The sequence below is a fragment of the Triticum dicoccoides genome, chromosome 3B, assembly GCF_002162155.2.
Source record: "Triticum dicoccoides isolate Atlit2015 ecotype Zavitan chromosome 3B, WEW_v2.0, whole genome shotgun sequence".
NCBI classification, from domain to species: Eukaryota; Viridiplantae; Streptophyta; class Magnoliopsida; order Poales; family Poaceae; genus Triticum; species Triticum dicoccoides.
This window is the reverse complement of record NC_041385.1, coordinates 789,602,454-789,619,804: the sequence shown is the minus strand read 5'-3', so window position 1 is coordinate 789,619,804 and position 17,351 is coordinate 789,602,454. Positions and strand designations below refer to the sequence as shown.

The window sequence follows — 17,351 nt, the reverse complement described above, 5'->3', positions numbered from 1 at the left end:
CTAACAAGTGTTTCGTGTTATGAAGATAGCATATTTTTCCGGGTTAATTTGATGCTTTTCTGCTAATAAGGTGTAAATTGTACACTCCAATCAACTTTTATTTGTTTGTAAAAGTGTACTACTGGAGAAGAGAGGATCGTTGATCCACTTGCTTCATACGGAAATCATCAGTTACACGAGAGTATGTTTTTTTTAGGGGCTTACACGAGAGCCTTCCTAGTTCGCTTCTGGCCCGGCCCAGCCCGTTCGTCTCCAGTTTCGTCTCGCCTCCGGCGGCCCCGACGGCGAGCCGGAGACGGCACCCATCTCAATCTCAACGGCCGCCACCTCGCGAGCCCACCCACCGCGCTTCCTCCCTCTACCTCCGGCGACCAATGAAGCGGCGGCCTGCGGCGAGGTATACTCCCCAACTCCCCGTTCTCCCCCTTTGCTCGCGTACAACAAAATCTAGGTTCTCATGAGTCACCTGAGGCGGCTGAGTAAGAGGAGGAGCGGCACAAACTGATCCAGGTTCTACAAAGTGAAATTCCTTGTTCCCCTTGCAGTATTTTCATGTCAGCTGTGGAGACTGGAGACATGTGTCACTTCGGGCAGATCTGTCCTCCGCGGATTCGTCGGAGCTGCGGCTGCTCTCTCCTTCGGGCGTCCCATATGATTTCTCAAGATGATGGGTTTCCATATGCCTCCCATTCATGTTTCATGGCAGATTGTATCTCCCACGCTAGTGAGCCTTGACCCTGTTCTTATTTGTTTGGCTGCTAGCACTTTATCCTGATAATATAGTTAGAGGCTACAAGAGACTACAGAGAGCAATGCTTCCTTTATAAAGTGCCGGTCATGCTTTCACTGAGAAAGGTTGGTGAGCACATTAGCTATTCACCCATTCAATTTCTAACCAAGTCTTGGAGTCTGCCCGGTCATCCCACAGTCTTGATTGCCGTTTTTCCAAAGAGTTTTGGCTATTTATGTGTGCTTTTGCTCCACTGCACCCCTGGCTTCTACACTAAAAACTGATTTGTCAAGCTGGTGAGAACGATGCGTTCGGAGCGGGCACTGGAAACCAAAGTCATGCTCAACATTATAGCCTCATGCACCATCTAAAATTTGTTCAAGGAGCGAACTGCTCGAATTTTCAGTGAGACCCTGTTTGCATTCATAGAAACTGCTAGCATTCTTATTTGTAGCCTCTGTTTTCCCCTTTTTTTCCCGCTGGGTTGCAAATCCTATCCGTACACTAATTAACTCCAAAGTGAAATCAACATGCCATCTAGCACAACAGAAAATCTCAACATCATGATGCTTCAGTTCAATGGTTTCTGCATCTGAGCAGAATAGAGAAGTTCATGCAACATGAAGGCACTGCACTAGATCTGGCAGCGGTTCCAGCATCAATCTTGTACTACCTCTGCCCCATAATGTAAGATGTTTTTGCAGTTTAATTTGAACTGCAAAAACGTCTTATATTATGGGCCGGAGGGAGTAGATAGCATTTGTAGTAGGATCGATGTTTTAGATAGAAGCCTGCCGTCTTGTCATCTTTAAATGGAGGTTTTATTCATGCATCATTTCAAACTATTGGCATGTAGGATCGATGTAAGATGTTTTTGCAGTTTAATTTGAACTGCAAAAACGTCTTATATTATGGGCCGGAGGGAGTAGATAGCATTTGTAGTAGGATCGATGTTTTAGATAGAAGCCTGCCGTCTTGTCATCTTTAAATGGAGGTTTTATTCATGCATCATTTCAAACTATTGGCATGTAGGATTTCTAGTCCTTTTAACATCTGACAATGTGCTATAGTGGAAGCCTGAATAGTTTGTTCCATACCCTTCCAGATTTTGTTTCCAAATGCATGCTGCATTGCTTCTCCTTGAATTTGCAAATTTCGTTCTAGCTTTTTTTATTCTCAACTATAACTATTGTACTATCCTGAGACAACTTTTCTGAACACTCCTTGCTTTGAAATCAGGAATTTGCAGAATACTTGATGATCAAATATTATATTCCCTCTATCCCAAAATAAGTCTCACCTTTGTACTATCTTTAGTACAAAGTTGTACTAATGTTGAGACGCTTATTTTGGGACAGAGGGGGTATTTTTAATTATGAAAATTTATTGAAGTGAGGATTTTCTCTAACTTTCATTGAGGAGTTGACGAGCTTCCTGAGGCAAGAAAAGATGATTTGCCCCTACGGTGTATTACATCTTGGTCCACAACTTGGCCTTAGTAACCAGTAGGGGAGCTGGCAACCATGTCCTCTAACCCTTTCTGCCCACCCTCTATGCTCCCTTATCTTTCCAAACTGAGCTGCCACTCAGGCAACAATTACACTCCTCTAAAGGGTACTACTACTGTACCACACACCTCAGTATTATGCTACAGTGCTGATGTCTCCTCTTCTCCTAAGAAATAAGTGGTATTGAGTTGTTTCTACATCCATATAGATTGTGGCATGTGATGTATTTCAATTATTCAATATGCTTCCCATTCATAACGTATTGCACCGTAACAATCCATCATGATTGTAATTGCACTCACTCTCTCCAGATCCTTGACTACTCTCAACTTAGTTTGGGTGGTAGCAATGTCTGATAAGATGGATACGAGGCTACAGAGGCATTGCATCCTTTATATGGGTGGGTCATGCTTACATCTGCAAGGTTGGTGAGCACATTAGCTATCCATCCATTAACCCCAAACGAAAATCAACATATCATCTAGTCCAATAGAAAGCTTCAATATTAAGGTGCTTCGGTTATTAAGGTTCAGCATCGAATGAAAACAGAGGAAAGGTACATTTTAAAAGATATAGTGAAGCAAGAGAATAGGCTAATTGTTACTGGTGGGCCATGAGGCAGTACTGGTAGGCGTGGTCGTACGGCAGCACAACACTGTGGTGAGTCTAGCAGCAGTTCCATGCTATTCGTGGCAAGCAGCAGCTTTGTGTGTACCTGTGCTCCTCAAGTACTAAACAGATTTGTCCATTCATTACTTGATTGCTTCAAGGACTTCAGTGTCTTTTTGAAACCGAAGCACTTGTAGTGTTGTACTGTTATACTATGTGTCTAATTTCTTAGTGTAGTGCCGCTCACTCTATCTCAACAGAAGCTCTTTTTAGTCCCTGTTCTGAGATATTCTGTAATTTGTTACATAGTGATTAAACTGTTCTCTCACGAAAATTACAAATTTTCTGATTCTCTCCTTTGTTCAGTGTCTTTGCAGGATCAGAGGTTCAGTCTGTACCTAAGAAGGCCAAAAAAATTGATACGCTTTTCTAGAGATCAACTGATGGGGTCAGCATTTGTTGCATTTGGCATCATATTATTTGTGGGTTTCTTCTATGCCGCCGTTGTGTCCAAAATGCTTCCGCCTTACGAGAACTGGCTTCTGTCTGCCATCCAAAATGATAGGTAAGAAATTTTAAAACAATACAGATGATCACCAAATTCTTTTTTTCTTTTCCTTTGTAGCTGATGTTTGATTATGGAGTTTTTACTTAATTGCCGAAAACTATTTAACACAATATATAAATATTATATGTGCACACCTTAATGTAAACTAAGTCAAATCTAGCTGGAAGTTAGTACCAATTACTTTGATCTTTGACTTAACCAGGTATTACTGCCTACTCGTGCCCTTGACACTTCCTATGATAATTGTGGCTGTCTATCTGCATTGGCTAAGCATGAAGATGTTCAAGCATGCCTGAAGAACCACAAATTAGTTTTACGGATGAAGCCTGCAATCCTTGCTGAAATGGTGGATCATGGGGATCATGAAGACAATTTTGGCCAATAAATATGCGAAGGCATGTCTTGGGTCTTCTGCATTCCTCACATTCTTTTGTGAATAATATGAACTTTGATTAGTTTTCAAGCATAAATTGATGCCAACTTACCAAATTGACCTCAGTGTCACTGCTAGGTATCAAAATGATTACATTTATGTTTAGAAAACATATTTGTGTTTGTGAAATGCTTATGATTGATACTATGTTTTTACTTGTTAAATGTTTATATGATGGAAAATGCAGTCATAGTTCATATAATTTTTTTCTTTGTTAACATGAAAAATACTTGCATCTTGTTTAAATAGATAATATGTTTATAGCTCGATTTCTATGTATCTTGTGCAGATGCTTATGACATGTGTGGCCTATTTCCTAGTGACAGTACAAACATGTTAGCAGAGTTTTGTGTAGTCAACAAAAACCACCGTTTCCTGTTATGTACAAACTCTTCTCTTTTTTGATTGGTGTATCTGTTCGTTTTATCCTCTGCTGATAATACTTAGTAGCATTTACTTGCATCTTGAAGTGGGAAAGCCAATGCTACTGCGGTTTTAGTACTTCTTCTATATCAGCATATGGCTAACTCTGTTTGCTTCTATATCTTGTGCTTATATATTATATCTGTTTTGGTGTGTGTATGTGCCCACATGCCTTTCTTGTTGCATGCCCTCAGGGAATCCTTTCTTGTTGCATACCCCGACGGAGAGGAGACAGTGATGATGAGGCTCAAAAAGATGATGATGATAGATGATGAGGCCTTGAGGGTGTATTGGAAACCTGTTGTTCTTTCTATTCAGTTCAAGTAATTGAGTTACAAATATAGTATATTTTTCAAAGTAGATGTTCTAACATAAATATAAAATCTCAACCTGCTTACACTATGTTTTTAAACTAAGCATTGCGTGTTCATCTGCTGAAGCAATGTATTTTACTTTTTATTGAGTTGAAGTCAGCCATTTCATATTAAGCAAACAGTGATAGGATCAGTTCCTTACCTGGTGCAACACTATATGTACCTACTCTGGGTCATCTTTATCTGTCGTACATTTGAGGTATATTTGCCAATCAATTCCCATTTTTAATATCTACTTATTTCTATACCACAGCTCTACCTTTATGGTTTATATTCTTGATCTTCTCATCCCTCATATTCACCTCTTCCTAAATGATTTGGCACTCCTTAATTAATGTATGTAATTTATTGTTTGGTTTAGTATTCCTTGCCTTTTGCTTAGAACATTTTCATCTATGTACAAAAGCTAGCATCTGATGTCAACTCAAATCTATATTATCTTATAGGTTAATGGTTGGTTATAATGTTTAGCTAGATTCTTGGTGGAGCTAGCGGAGAGAGCGGGGAGGGAGGGCAAAAGCAGGGCACTTGGATGTTGGATGTTGTAGTCGCAGAATAGGTGGGCCTTCAGAGCCTATGAAACAGGGGAGAGATTTGTAGGAGTAGCTCCGAAACTGCCTAGATGCAGCATCAATTTGGTTTCAGGCTTTTAGCCTGTTGGGACCATCCCCCTCCCCCTCTCCCTGTCTCTCGCCTGTTCCTCTCACCTCCAGGCTCCACGGACTTGGCCCCAGCCTGACTCAGGAGTGCTGGTGATCACGCCCTCTCTCTCTTTCCACCGCCTCCCCTGCCACGCTCGATGGCTATGGCGCAGTAACTAGGACGCGTCCTACAGCCCGTTGATCGAAAAAAATGAGTTCAACACCGCAATAACCTCAATCGCGGGCTACCTCCCATCTTACAAGATCTACAATTCAATCTGCATAATGCGACGTGTTTCCATATGCCTCTCATTCTCACAACGGGTTGCACCATTCCAACCCATTGTAATTGTGTCTGCTCTCTTGCTTTCTCTCCCCGAAGCCCCGACACGGTTCATGTTAATTTGGTTGCTACTACCGCCGTGCTAAGATACTAGTTAAGGGGGTTACAAGAAGAAGACTACATATATAGGCAGTGCGTCCTTTATAAGGGCGTGTGATGCTTAGGCGGGGGAAGGTTGGTGAGCAAATTAGTTATCATCCTTTAATTGTTACCTAGTCCTGAAATCTGTGACTATAACGTACCTGAGCTTTAAATACCTTTTCTCCATGGAGGCTTGGCCACTTATGTGTGTGCTCTGCTCCATTATCACCATCTCACCCTAGCCTCAACCCCAACACTGACTTGCCAAGCTGGTGGGAGATGCTGCTTTCGGAGCTTGTACTGAAGAACAAAGTCATTATCAGCATTATAGCCTCACACACCATCTCATACCACCCAGAAGGCTGTCCAGCACATCAGTGGCATTATTATCCGTTAAATTTGTCACCAAGTCCAGCACCCATGCAAATCATGATCATCAAAGCCATTATCACCATCACCATGGTTATGAAGGCAATAGGCATTCGACTCCTGCACCAGCTCTTAACAAATTTTCCTTTGCATACACACATATACGTTGCTCCACCTCCATCTGGGTGTCCAAATGGCAACAAGCCAAAGAACAAGGTGTAGCCAATGATCACTGACCTACTTATCCCACCGCTTCGCTGCCTCATCCATTATCACCTTCTGTTCTTTATCCTCCACGTGATCCCAACATGCACAGTAGATCTACCGTTTTGTCCCCTCCGATTCTTCCGGAGCCGCATTTGGCCATGTAGTCATGCACACTCTCTAAGTGAGCGTGCAACAAGAACCTGTCTATCTACTGGAATGTCGCATATGGCCCCTGCATCGCATTCACGTGAGTTCCTTTTCCCTTTTTATTTATCCATACTTGTTGATTGTTATTTCCGAAGACTCATTGTCAAATGCGGGAAAAGGAGGATAACTATTCAACCGATACATACTTGTAGAAGGATTTTGACGCTTTATCCAAATTTTAGTTGTTCTAGTCATATTTTCTGCCCCTGTGGATGGTACAATGAATGTGGAATGTAGTTCATTTGGTTTGTTCCTTATGAGTGTTTATCTTAATGCCCAATTGGTTAGTTGGATCAATTTTTTTCCAAGGTTTTTTCAGTGGATAATGACTCGCTAATTTGTTTAAGTTATACTCCTGTCAGGTAATATCACTTCAAGATGAGCTCATAGTCTGTTGAGCTCAATACTAAGTTGGCAAAGAAGAATTTTCTTATTCCATGATTACATAAGGCAAAGATAACAGTCAAATTGACAATTTCTTTTCTGGGTCACACTTTTCTTACTGTGAAGTCCCATGTGCACCTCTAAACCTGTTTTGCCTATACTGTGCCATTTATGTTATGTTTCTCTAATAGTTTATGAATCAGTACATTTCTTGGATGGTTATTGCTATTCTATTCTGTATCCAGCTATTGATGATTTTATTATAGATGCCATTGTCCAACCTAAGCTTATATAGTATAGTTTCTGGATTTGTTGATTGACCAGTCTTCCATTTTTGCTTGCTTACCTCATGTCATAATTTTCTTTCCGAAGAAATCATGTCCCATATTTCGCTAACTATTTTGTGCCACTTAACTATTGCAGCTAATGCTAGCTAGCCGGAGCCTCTCCTGTCACTGGCTCTTGGTATCCCTCACATGTGCCTTGCTTTGGAGCCTACTATGATGATGAGAACCCACGGCTAACAAGACGATTTGAAATAGAGATTTTCCAAGATAGAGAACAAGGCACCTCTTGGTTTTCTTCCTCTGTTTACTACAGCCGGCCGGGCAGGCGGTGAAGTGCAATGCAGCGTCCCTCCCTTCGTCAGGCGTGCTTTTGTGTTGTTTGTTATATGTACTTGTTAGTGGGATGTAAATATGGATGGGTATAAGGCAAGTAAGCAAGGCAAAGAATGGGCAAGCAGCTGTGCTTGTAGTGGTCAAAGCCACAATGGTGGCAAGCCGTTCACATGCATATGCTTGGCCAGGTTTGCCATGTACTGCTGTTGTTCAGAAGAGGATTGTTCAAATGTAAAAGCTTTCTTTTTACATTAGATGGCATGGATTCTGCCACCGGTCTCCGGTGGCTTGGATCTGCTTATAGTTTTGAGTTGCTCGATCTTACGAGTTGTTGCCTCTGAAATTCTGTCGACTTTCGCTTTTCTTTATCTTCATGCTATGCTGATGTTGTTGCCTACAGAGTTGTGGCAGGGAAAAGGTTCAGAAACTGCATGACTATGCAATTCCAAGGTTTATTACAGGTTCATTGTGATCGAACCTTTCAAGTCCTATACTTGGCACTTATCTAATGACCCATGTTCTGAGTGAATTACTGATACGTCACATTTTGACTTGCTTGCTTGCCTTGTAATGTTCTTCAAATGTAAAAACTTCCGTATTACATGAGATGGGATGGCTTTCACCTCCGGTTTTGGTGGTGGCTTCGGTTCTGCTTAGAGGTTTGAGCTGCTTGATCCTATGCGTTGTCGACTCTGAAATTCTGTCAATTTTCACTTTTGTGTTGCTGATGCTATTTCCTATGGAGTTGTGGTGGAAAAGAAGGTTCAGAAACTGGGTTCAAGTCCTATACTTGGTTAACTAGCATGCCCATACCTAAGAAAATGAATGTACCTTCTAGGTCATCACAATTCCTTTGCAGGATGTCTTTTCCTCTTTGTAGCTCTGTGTTCCATGTCGGTGCCCATGTTATATGGGTTGGGTTGTATTGGTTTTAGACCGGTTTTCCGTCAATTAACCAGGCAATTCTCACTCCCTTCTTAATCGATAAAAATGGCAAGTCTTTTGCCCCGTTTCAGAAATCTCCTTTGCAGGATATAGTGCTAGTGATGCACGAAATAGTTCCTTCTGCCTATCTACACACAGAATTTTCCACACAACACTCACACGCTTACCCGCATTATGAAGGACAACTCTCGGTCTGAAACCTGCTTTGTCCCTATGCTACCCGTGTATACTCTAGACAAATGGAAGGAACGCCTCCATGGAGAATGTATTTCCGAACACGTTGGATTCGGAATGCACTAATATTGCAGCAAGTGAGACAATTGGAAGCAAAGCCTCAGCCAAGGACGTATTTCGGCACACCTCTCATTCCCAACGAATACTTATTAGCACTACTTTGGACATCTGATATTGATCTCCTTTGGTAGCCATGGTAAAAGGGGCTATGGTAGGCAGGACCCCAAGAGTGTATATAAGAAGGCTACATGCAAGGATATGAGGCAGCCATGCACGCTCTGTGCTTTATAAGCGCGACACTGTCGAAAGGTTGGTAGGCATGTTAATTACCCAAGAATCATGAAAAGGTGACATTTCAGATAATTTCTGGGTCTTGAATATATACTCCCTCCATTAAAGTATACAGGGCAGCCACAAAATATAAAAAACTCTAGTATACAAGGCTAATGATGAACTCTACCCTATTTTCACAGTTATTTCCTCAGACGCAAATGCAACTCACAGTCGTTCCAAGGGAGTAGAATCATCGTGGAACTAAGACAAGGGAAATGCTTTTGTTCTTCACAATGAGATTGATGGCAACGCGATTTCTGTTCGCCCCATGGTCCTCCTTGTTTTCCACTCTATCGCAACATCATGTCCTACAATGAAGATGTGTTAGGGTTATTGGCACAACCTCTAAACCGGGATTTGGTAGGTGATATTGATGGAGAAGTACATGACTAGATTGTAGACATAGGGGACACCCACCATGCTTCCTCTCTGTACCAACAATGTTGCTAGGAGTGACACATCGATTCCGGCGACTAGTGATGCACGGCTTGCGCCGAGGTATGCTCCCCAAGTCCCCGTTCTCCTTCTTTGCTCATGTACTGTAAAATCCTGTTCCTCGTTTGTAGAACCTAGCCCTACCCTCATGCTAGTTGTGGATGAATATGGCGGGGATCCATAAGCCAATGAATGAGTTCAACATGTGAGCTCTGACTGAGTTTAGAGCATGGTTAATAATATAGCCAACAACCGGCTATATGAAGTTGCCATGTTTACTATAGCCAACCTAATAGCTCATTTGTACAATAGTTAGTCGTACTAGTATGCTATGTCATTAATATGTGGTAACTTGGACCTATATGGATTAGATATGCTAACTTCTCATTTCTTACTCTAAAGAAAGAAAAGAAAAGAAAAGAAAGAAACAATTTTGTTGATCATCAAAAAAGAAAAGAAAAAACCTTAGAGCATCTACAAACTGGACTGGCATAATTTGACCCCTATACGTCGGCGGACTCATGCAGACGCTATGCGAGCATGTGCACTCTAAGCCCTAATTTATCTGTGGATACAACCAGGACCATCACTTTTCTCACTATGGCCTAGTTCTTTTTAGCTTTTGATTCTCCAGAATCAGCTTTTGGGAAACTTCTGCCATCGAGTTCTTTTATGAGATTTTGGTCTCTGATGGGGATGAAGGGAGAAAAAAAGAAGAAAGAGAAAAGGTGGTCGGGGTGGGCCAAATACGACGTGGCGGACTGCCCGGACATCCCCATATCCTGCCCACATATGGGATGTGTATAAGGTGCCGAACATCCCGGAGCTACGGGGGAAAAGTGGGGGTCGTGTTAGGTTGGCTTTCTCTCTCTCTCTCTCTCTCTCTCTCTCTCTCTCTCTCTCTCTCTCTCTCTCTCTCTTGTCCGAGTTTTCCATCTGGAAATATATGGAGGAAGTGGGGTGGTTCGGTTGTAGATGTTACGAGAGTCATTTGATACAACACATAATAATTCAAATATGTATAGAGTATAGTTGCAAGAAATGCTTCTATACTTTTTAGTAGTCTTCTTTTCACAAAAAAAACTATAGCAAATTAGAATAACTAATCCACCTGCCTTTTTTTTACTACTAGAATACTTTTTTTTGCGAGGAAAAGGAGAGTTTTATTCCATCATAATAGAGCTACTATACTTGCTTTGTACTAATGTTTATGGGCAACGCATTAGGTGATGGCCTCATTTTGATGCAAATATGAAAACTTACGAGTTACGGTATGAATCATCCCGATCTCAAATGAAGAAACAAGATGGATGCATCTGCGGCCACTTAGATCACACTTAGCAGTTGGGAAATCATGTAACATTGTCTCCTAAATATTTGTAACAAGGGAATTTCTGGTTTAGTTTGATGCTGTCCTGCTAATTTGTAAATTGTACTCCAGTAATTTTCTTTTTGCTGTAAAGTGTACTACCTGAGACAAAGAGAGAATCACTCACAGAAGAAAAAAGAAGAAGAAGAGAGAAATATAGATTATGCTGCTTGCTTTTTTTTTAGGTTTAACTGTGCTGCTTGCTGTAAAGTGTACTCCTTCCGACAGCCTTTCTTGGCCACGGCTAAGTTAGCTTCTGGCCCGGCATCGCTCAAGCTCCTGTGCCAGTGGTTGCACGCCGGGCCAACTAGCACGAAGTCGTGCGGTTCGAGTTACTGCGCTTGCACTGTTTTCTTTTGAGTCAATTACACTGGTGATGCTAGAAGTTGACGCAAACGATCATTTTGGTGCTAGAACTTGCGGCATACATTGAACTGGTGCAATAACTTGGCTCGAGCATGCAAATACGGTGCAAATCTTGATTGTGTACGCTCGGATCGCTGACTAGGCATTCCAGCATGGCGTGGGGGCCACTTTCAGCGACTAGACGGTAGAGAGGGGGCGTGTGGCCAGTTTGTTTGCGAAAACCACCTCGATTTTTTTATTTATCACAAAAAAATCCCCTGTCATTATTGGTGAGGTAGCATCTCAATTTTTCTGAAAAATTAACAAAAAAATAGTACTCTGCGCCTCGAACCAGCGACAGGCTACTGGGACATAGTCGGTCCTAGCAACTCCATCTGTAACACACTCTTCTTAAATGGATAACTACGCGTAATGTAGATGAGCGAAGGAGCTCTTTTTTTGTGAAATATTTTTATTTTTTAGTAAGTAATGAAGGCGTTCTTAGCTGAAATAGCCTGCGGTCAATGCCGCCCATTTGCACCTGCTCGTATCTTTTAGAAATTTGTAAGATGTATGTAAATTCTAATCTCAATAACAAAAATAACATTAAAATATTCATATTGTATAAATATTATATACGTACAAATAAAATAACTTAATTTTTAAAGAATCACGTATTATTTAAAAATAGATTCATATATTTGAAATAATATTTATGAATTATGAAAATGCTTGTATAATTTAAAAAATACAATATTAATATTACTAATTTAATATTTAAAATAAAATGTTTGTATAATACAATTATATCCATACAAATAAAAATATTTCTATAATTACAAACATTTCAATAAATGTACGCACATTTGTATAGTTCAACATTTTATAATAAAAATGTTTCTAATTTAAATTTTAAAGTGTTTATATGAATGTTCAGTCATGACTAATATATAAATTATATAACGTTTTTGAATATAAGTCATGAGTTAAAATTATACACAAGTGAATATTTAGTAAATGTATGTTTCATCATTTTGTATAATTTGAATATAAGCTGCGAGTGTATAAATATTTTAAATGTCCGTATTTATGAAAAAAAATACATGGGGGTATATTTAAATGATTATTTACTAATCATTGTCTTTATGTATACTATTTATATCCCCACAAAACATTATAATATTTATTACACATGAATATTTTAACATTATTTTTGTTACATACGTTTTGCAAATATCTTTAAAAAACCTAGTGCATGCAAAATGGGCAGCACTATTTGGAACCGATTTAAGCCTCACGTGCGTCCGGCTTATGCTACATGAGTGCCTGTTATCAATATTTTGCAGTAGTGCGATTGTTGGAGCGGTTAACTCAGATAGAATTTTTGCAGAGGTCGCGCGTTCAACTCGTGGATGCACTAGTTTTCCCTTTTAATTTTCCAATACTGACAGCTGAGACCCATGTGTCATAGGGCCGGAAAAAATAAAATGCATTCTGACACGTAGACAAGGCTCTCTTTTATAACATAAAAAATTCAAGGGGGTCTCGCCAAAAACAGGCCTCTTTGCCTTCCCTGCGCTGACATCGGGCCCCATGCCACGTTGGCGCGCCAAGTTAGCATTGTTTTCGTAACAAACGTGGTTTGCACCGTATTTGCATGCCCGAGCCAAGTTGTTGCACCAGTTCAATGTATGCTGTAAGTTCTAGCACTAAAATGACCGTTTACGCCAAGTTCTAGCACCACCAGCGTAATTGATTCTTTTCTTTTTTGCGATTTTTCATCTCGGGAACGTACCGCCGCGTGCCACTGTAAATGGGCCGGCCCAGGCTAGCCGCTCCCGTCGCCCGCGGCCCGGACGGGGCCTTTTTTGCCTCGGCCGAGTTAACATCTGGCCCGGCCCGACCCATTTGTCTCACTGTCCGGTTTCGTCTCGCCGTCGTCTCCAGCGGCCCGGACGGCAGCCATCTCAATCTCAACTGCGCTTCCTCTCTCTACCACCGCAGTTGGTCGGAGCGGCACCTCGACTCCGGCGACCAACGATGCCACGGCCTGCGGCGAGGTACACTCCCTAAGTCCCCGTTCTGTGAAATCTTGTTCCTGCTTCTGAATGTGCACGAACCCTAGGACCTCAGGACGAAATTGAGGGGGCTGGGGAGGAGGGGAGGCAAGAATTGATCCAGGTCTTAGAAAGCTAAATTACTTCCCCCCCTTTAAATATGTGCATGTCGCTGCCGGGTCCTGAATAAGTTGCGGCAGATCTGTAATGTCGTCTTCTTATCTTGGCTTCTTCGCAAGCGCGTCGGCTTTGTCGCTGCCTTCCCTCCTTGCAAATAGTCTAATCTTACTTTGTCCTACGACGCAGAGGATTTCTGAAGACGATGTGTTTCCATATGCCTCTCATTCACATTTCATAGCGGTTCAGCCCACCGTTCATTGTCACTGTTCTCTCTCGCTGGGGAGCCAGACCCGGTTGTGTTTGTTTGGCTGTTGGTATTATCCTGATAAGATAGTTAGAAGCTACATGAGACTGCATAGAGCAATTCTTCTTTTAGAAGTGTCGGTCATGCTTTGGCTGTGAATGGTTGGTGAGCACATTAACTATTCATCCTTGCTAGGTCATAAATCTTATCCCTAGCTTCAACTGACTCCATACCACACACCTTGGTATTACACTACATTGTTACTGTCCCTTCTTCTGCTCGAAAATCAGTGGTGTTGAGGTATTTCTACAGCCATATAGAGTGGATTTTTCGTCAAAACAGACCACCTACTGAGTCAAATTGTCAAAAAAGACTACCTGCAGACATAAATGTCAAAAAAGACCACCTGCGCCGTGGCGGCAGGTTCGCCAGCCGACACGTGGCACCTGCCGTCACGGCATCTGGCGGCAGCACCTGCCGCCACTGGCTCAGGCAGCAGCCTCATATGCATAGAATTTCGTCCGTTGCCAGAGGAGAAAACGAAACGAACTGGCGAGCTGGCGCCTGCCGCCACGCTGCATGGCGGCAGCCTGTGTTGCTTTCCAGCCATGCGCTGCAGTAGAAAAGTCGTGCACTTACGTAACACACCACTACTCCATCACTAAAAGATTCAAAAGGGTCCATCTTACTATGGTGATTGTGCCGTGCTGACAGCCGTACAATTCACATTTTACAATGGATATCTCAAAACTTATAATCTTGTACAGTAGCATATTGAGATATCACCAGAAGAATCTGTCGCGTGGCAATGACGTTTCACATGGAAAAGTAGCACAGGCTGCCGCCAGGGAGCGTGGTGGCAGGTGCCACAACACCAGCCGTTCCGATTTTGTGTGCGCCGTTGGGCCAAAATTCTGTGCAGTGAAGGCTGCCGCCTGAGCCAGTGGTGGCAGGTGCTGCCGCCAGATGCCGTGGCGGCAGGTGCCACGTGTCGGCTGGCGAACCTGCCGCCACGGCGCAGGTGGTCCTTTTTGACATTTCCGTCTTCAGGTAGTCTTTTTTGACAATTTGACTCAGTATGGGGTCTTTTTTGACGAAAAATCTATAGAGTGTGGCATGTGATGTGTTTCTTTATGCTTCCCATTCATAATGTACTGCAACGTAATAACCCATCATGATTGTCATCTCTCTCTTTTTCTCTCTCTCTGCACTTGATGGTACAGTTGAAAGGCCCAATCTAAAACAATTATATCATCTAGTACAGACTACAGTAGAAGATCTGAATTTTAAGGATCTTCAGTTTGATGGTTCTGCATCTAATGAAAACAGAGGAAATGTATATTTTAAATGATGTAGCGAAGCGAGAGAATAGGCTAATGATTGCTGGTGGGGTGTGAGCGTCACTGCCTCACTGGCAGGCGTGGTCATGTGGCAGCACAACATTGTGCAGAGGTTAAATGCTAGCCGTGCGAGGCTGCAACCTGTGCGGCAAGCAATCACCCAACGCTAGTCAGTTGCTGAAGTACCAAACTGATTTGTGCATTCATTATTCGACTGGTTCAAAGACTTCAACGTCTTTTTGAAATCGAAGAAGTGGTATGTAACTGATATATCTATCTGCTTAGTATATTTTTGCTAAATTTGTCTGAACAAGAGTTATATCAAGTCCTGTTCTGAGATATATTGAAATTTGTAACATAGTGGTTAAACTGTTCTCTCATGAAAAGTTCAAATTTACTGATTCTCTCCTTTGTTCAGTGTCTCTGTAGGATCGAAGCTACGGTCCGTTGCAAAGAAGTCCAAAGAGATGATACACTTTTCTAGAGATCAGCTGATGGGGTCAGCATTTGTTGCATTTGGCATCATATTATTTGTGGGTTTCTTCTATGCCGCTGTTGTGTCCAAAATGCTCCCGCCTTACGAGAACTGGCTTCTAGCTGCCATCCAAAATGACAGGTAAAGATTTCAAAACAAAATAGATGATCACCAAATTGTTTTTTCTCATTTCCTTTGTAGTTGATGTTTAATTGTGGACTTTTCACTTAGTTTTGTAAACAATTTAGCAGAATATGTAATTTTCTACATGCCTGCTGCCATATTGTAAACTAAGTCGGATCTAGTTAGAAGTTAATGCCATTTACTTTGATCTTTCACTTACCAGGTATTACTGCCTACTCGTGCCCTTGACACTTCCTGTGATAATTGTGGCTGTCTATCTGCATTGGCTAAGCATGAAGATGTTCAAGCATGCCTGAAGAACTGCACATCTGTTTTGCAGAAGAAGCCAGTTTTCAAGTGTAAATTGATGGCAACTTACTAAATTGACCTCATATTGTCACTACTAGGTATTAAAATGAGCACATTTATCTTAAGAAAGTGTATTTGTATTTGTGAAATGCTTATGATGGGGAATACATATTTACTTGTTAAATGTTTATATGATGGAAAATGCACTCGTAGTTCTTATATGGTTTTTCTTTCTTAATGGTGAAATTCCTGGCCTCTCGGTTAAATAGATACTAGGCTTATAGATAGATTTATATGTGCCTTGTGCATATGCTTATGCTCTGTGTACCATATCTCCTGTATTGACCCTACAAATGTGTTAGCATAGTTTTGTGCTATCAACACAAACAACCGTTTCTTGTTTTGTAGAAACTCTTCTCTTGTTCCTTTGGTGTGTCTCTTCGTTTTATTCTCTGCTGATGTTACTTAGTAACGTTGCTAGCATCTTGAAGCTGGAAAGGCAATGCTATGGCGTTTTTTAACCCTTTTTGCATAATCGCAGATGGCTAACTCTGTTCTCTATTTCTATATCTTCCCTATCTATATATTATCTCTTTTGGTGTGTGTGTGTGCGCGCGCGCGGGCGCGCCCCGCCCCTCGTCCGTACCTTCTTGTTGCATACCTTAGGGAGTCCTTTCTTGTTGCATAACCTTAGGGAGAGGAGACGATGATGATGAGGATGAAAATGTCTCTGTAGTAGTTATGATTGTTATTTTTCTTGGTCAGTTATCCATGGGACCATGGGTATCCATGTATGGATAATTTCATAAAGATGCCATTGTCCAACCTAATCTTACTATATATTTGCTTCATCGGCCAATCAGTATTTCATTTTGTTTAGCGTGTCCACCTCATGTAACAATGTTTCTACCAAAGAAATCGTATAGCATCTTTCACTAATGACTGCACCATTACCGAAAAAGGATTTCGCCCCGCTTTATATATAAAGCAGTGATCAATGGTACCCGGTACAAACTCATGCTCCCACAACACACGCACACACACCCAAGGCAGGATACATAGGCGCTGACCGCAGCAACACAATCCCTAGCACTACAAAAGCAGCCAGAGGATTCCATCGTGAACACGCACCACGAAGAAATGAAGCCGCATATGACGAACCGTGGGCTCCAAGGCGGCACCTCCAGGAAGGATACCACACCAGAGCGCCGCCACCGCCTGATTCGAGTATCAGAGTTTCCCCTGGAGCAAGACGACGGGAAATGAGAGCCGTGACGACGCCTTCAAGAGGGGAGCGAGCTTCGCTGCTGCCGGTCCGTCCGAAGATAGAGCAGGTTTCCATCCCGGCCAACACTCAGCGCCACCGAACGCCACACCCCAGCTACCATGCCGCCCACACGGTTGTGGAAACCGAGCAGCACCGAGGCACGGGCTCTGCCCATGAGCATCGCGCCACCACCACCAAGGCCGCCGCCCTGGTATCCAAGACCTTGACACCAAGTCACCCGAGATCCGCCGCTACCCC

General features: G+C 42.2%; 1 protein-coding gene and 2 long non-coding RNA genes across 5 annotated transcripts; all 3 read left to right on the top strand.

Moving 5' to 3' along the window:
* The first annotated feature begins 211 nt into the window (after window positions 1-211).
* On the top strand, window positions 212-3,806 carry LOC119278499. 3 transcript variants are annotated; one of them, XR_005137820.1, is made up of 4 exons: window positions 212-397; window positions 546-724; window positions 3,214-3,412; window positions 3,618-3,806. It is a non-coding gene; the product is annotated as an uncharacterized LOC119278499 (long non-coding RNA). The 3 variants fall into 3 exon arrangements; XR_005137819.1 differs by lacking the exon at window positions 546-724; XR_005137821.1 differs by lacking the exons at window positions 212-397; window positions 546-724 and adding an exon at window positions 740-2,662.
* A 16-nt stretch (window positions 3,807-3,822) lies between these two features.
* On the top strand, window positions 3,823-7,751 carry LOC119278500. The gene is made up of 2 exons (XR_005137822.1): window positions 3,823-6,533; window positions 7,301-7,751. It is a non-coding gene; the product is annotated as an uncharacterized LOC119278500 (long non-coding RNA).
* Window positions 7,752-13,097: 5,346 nt separating this feature from the next.
* LOC119278498 lies at window positions 13,098-15,985 on the top strand. Its single transcript, XM_037559843.1, has 3 exons — window positions 13,098-13,218; window positions 15,338-15,535; window positions 15,741-15,985. The coding sequence occupies exons 1-3, from the start codon at window positions 13,199-13,201 to the stop codon at window positions 15,832-15,834; spliced, it is 312 nt and encodes a 103-aa protein (XP_037415740.1). The 5' UTR covers window positions 13,098-13,198; the 3' UTR covers window positions 15,835-15,985.
* Window positions 15,986-17,351: the final 1,366 nt, after the last annotated feature.

Coding starts and splice junctions, on each gene's coding strand:
- LOC119278498 (XM_037559843.1), top strand. CDS start 13,199: ATGCCACGGCCTGCGGCGAG. Junction 13,219..15,337: donor ATGCCACGGCCTGCGGCGAG/GTACACTCCCTA, acceptor TCCTTTGTTCAG/TGTCTCTGTAGGATCGAAGC. Junction 15,536..15,740: donor GCTGCCATCCAAAATGACAG/GTAAAGATTTCA, acceptor TTCACTTACCAG/GTATTACTGCCTACTCGTGC.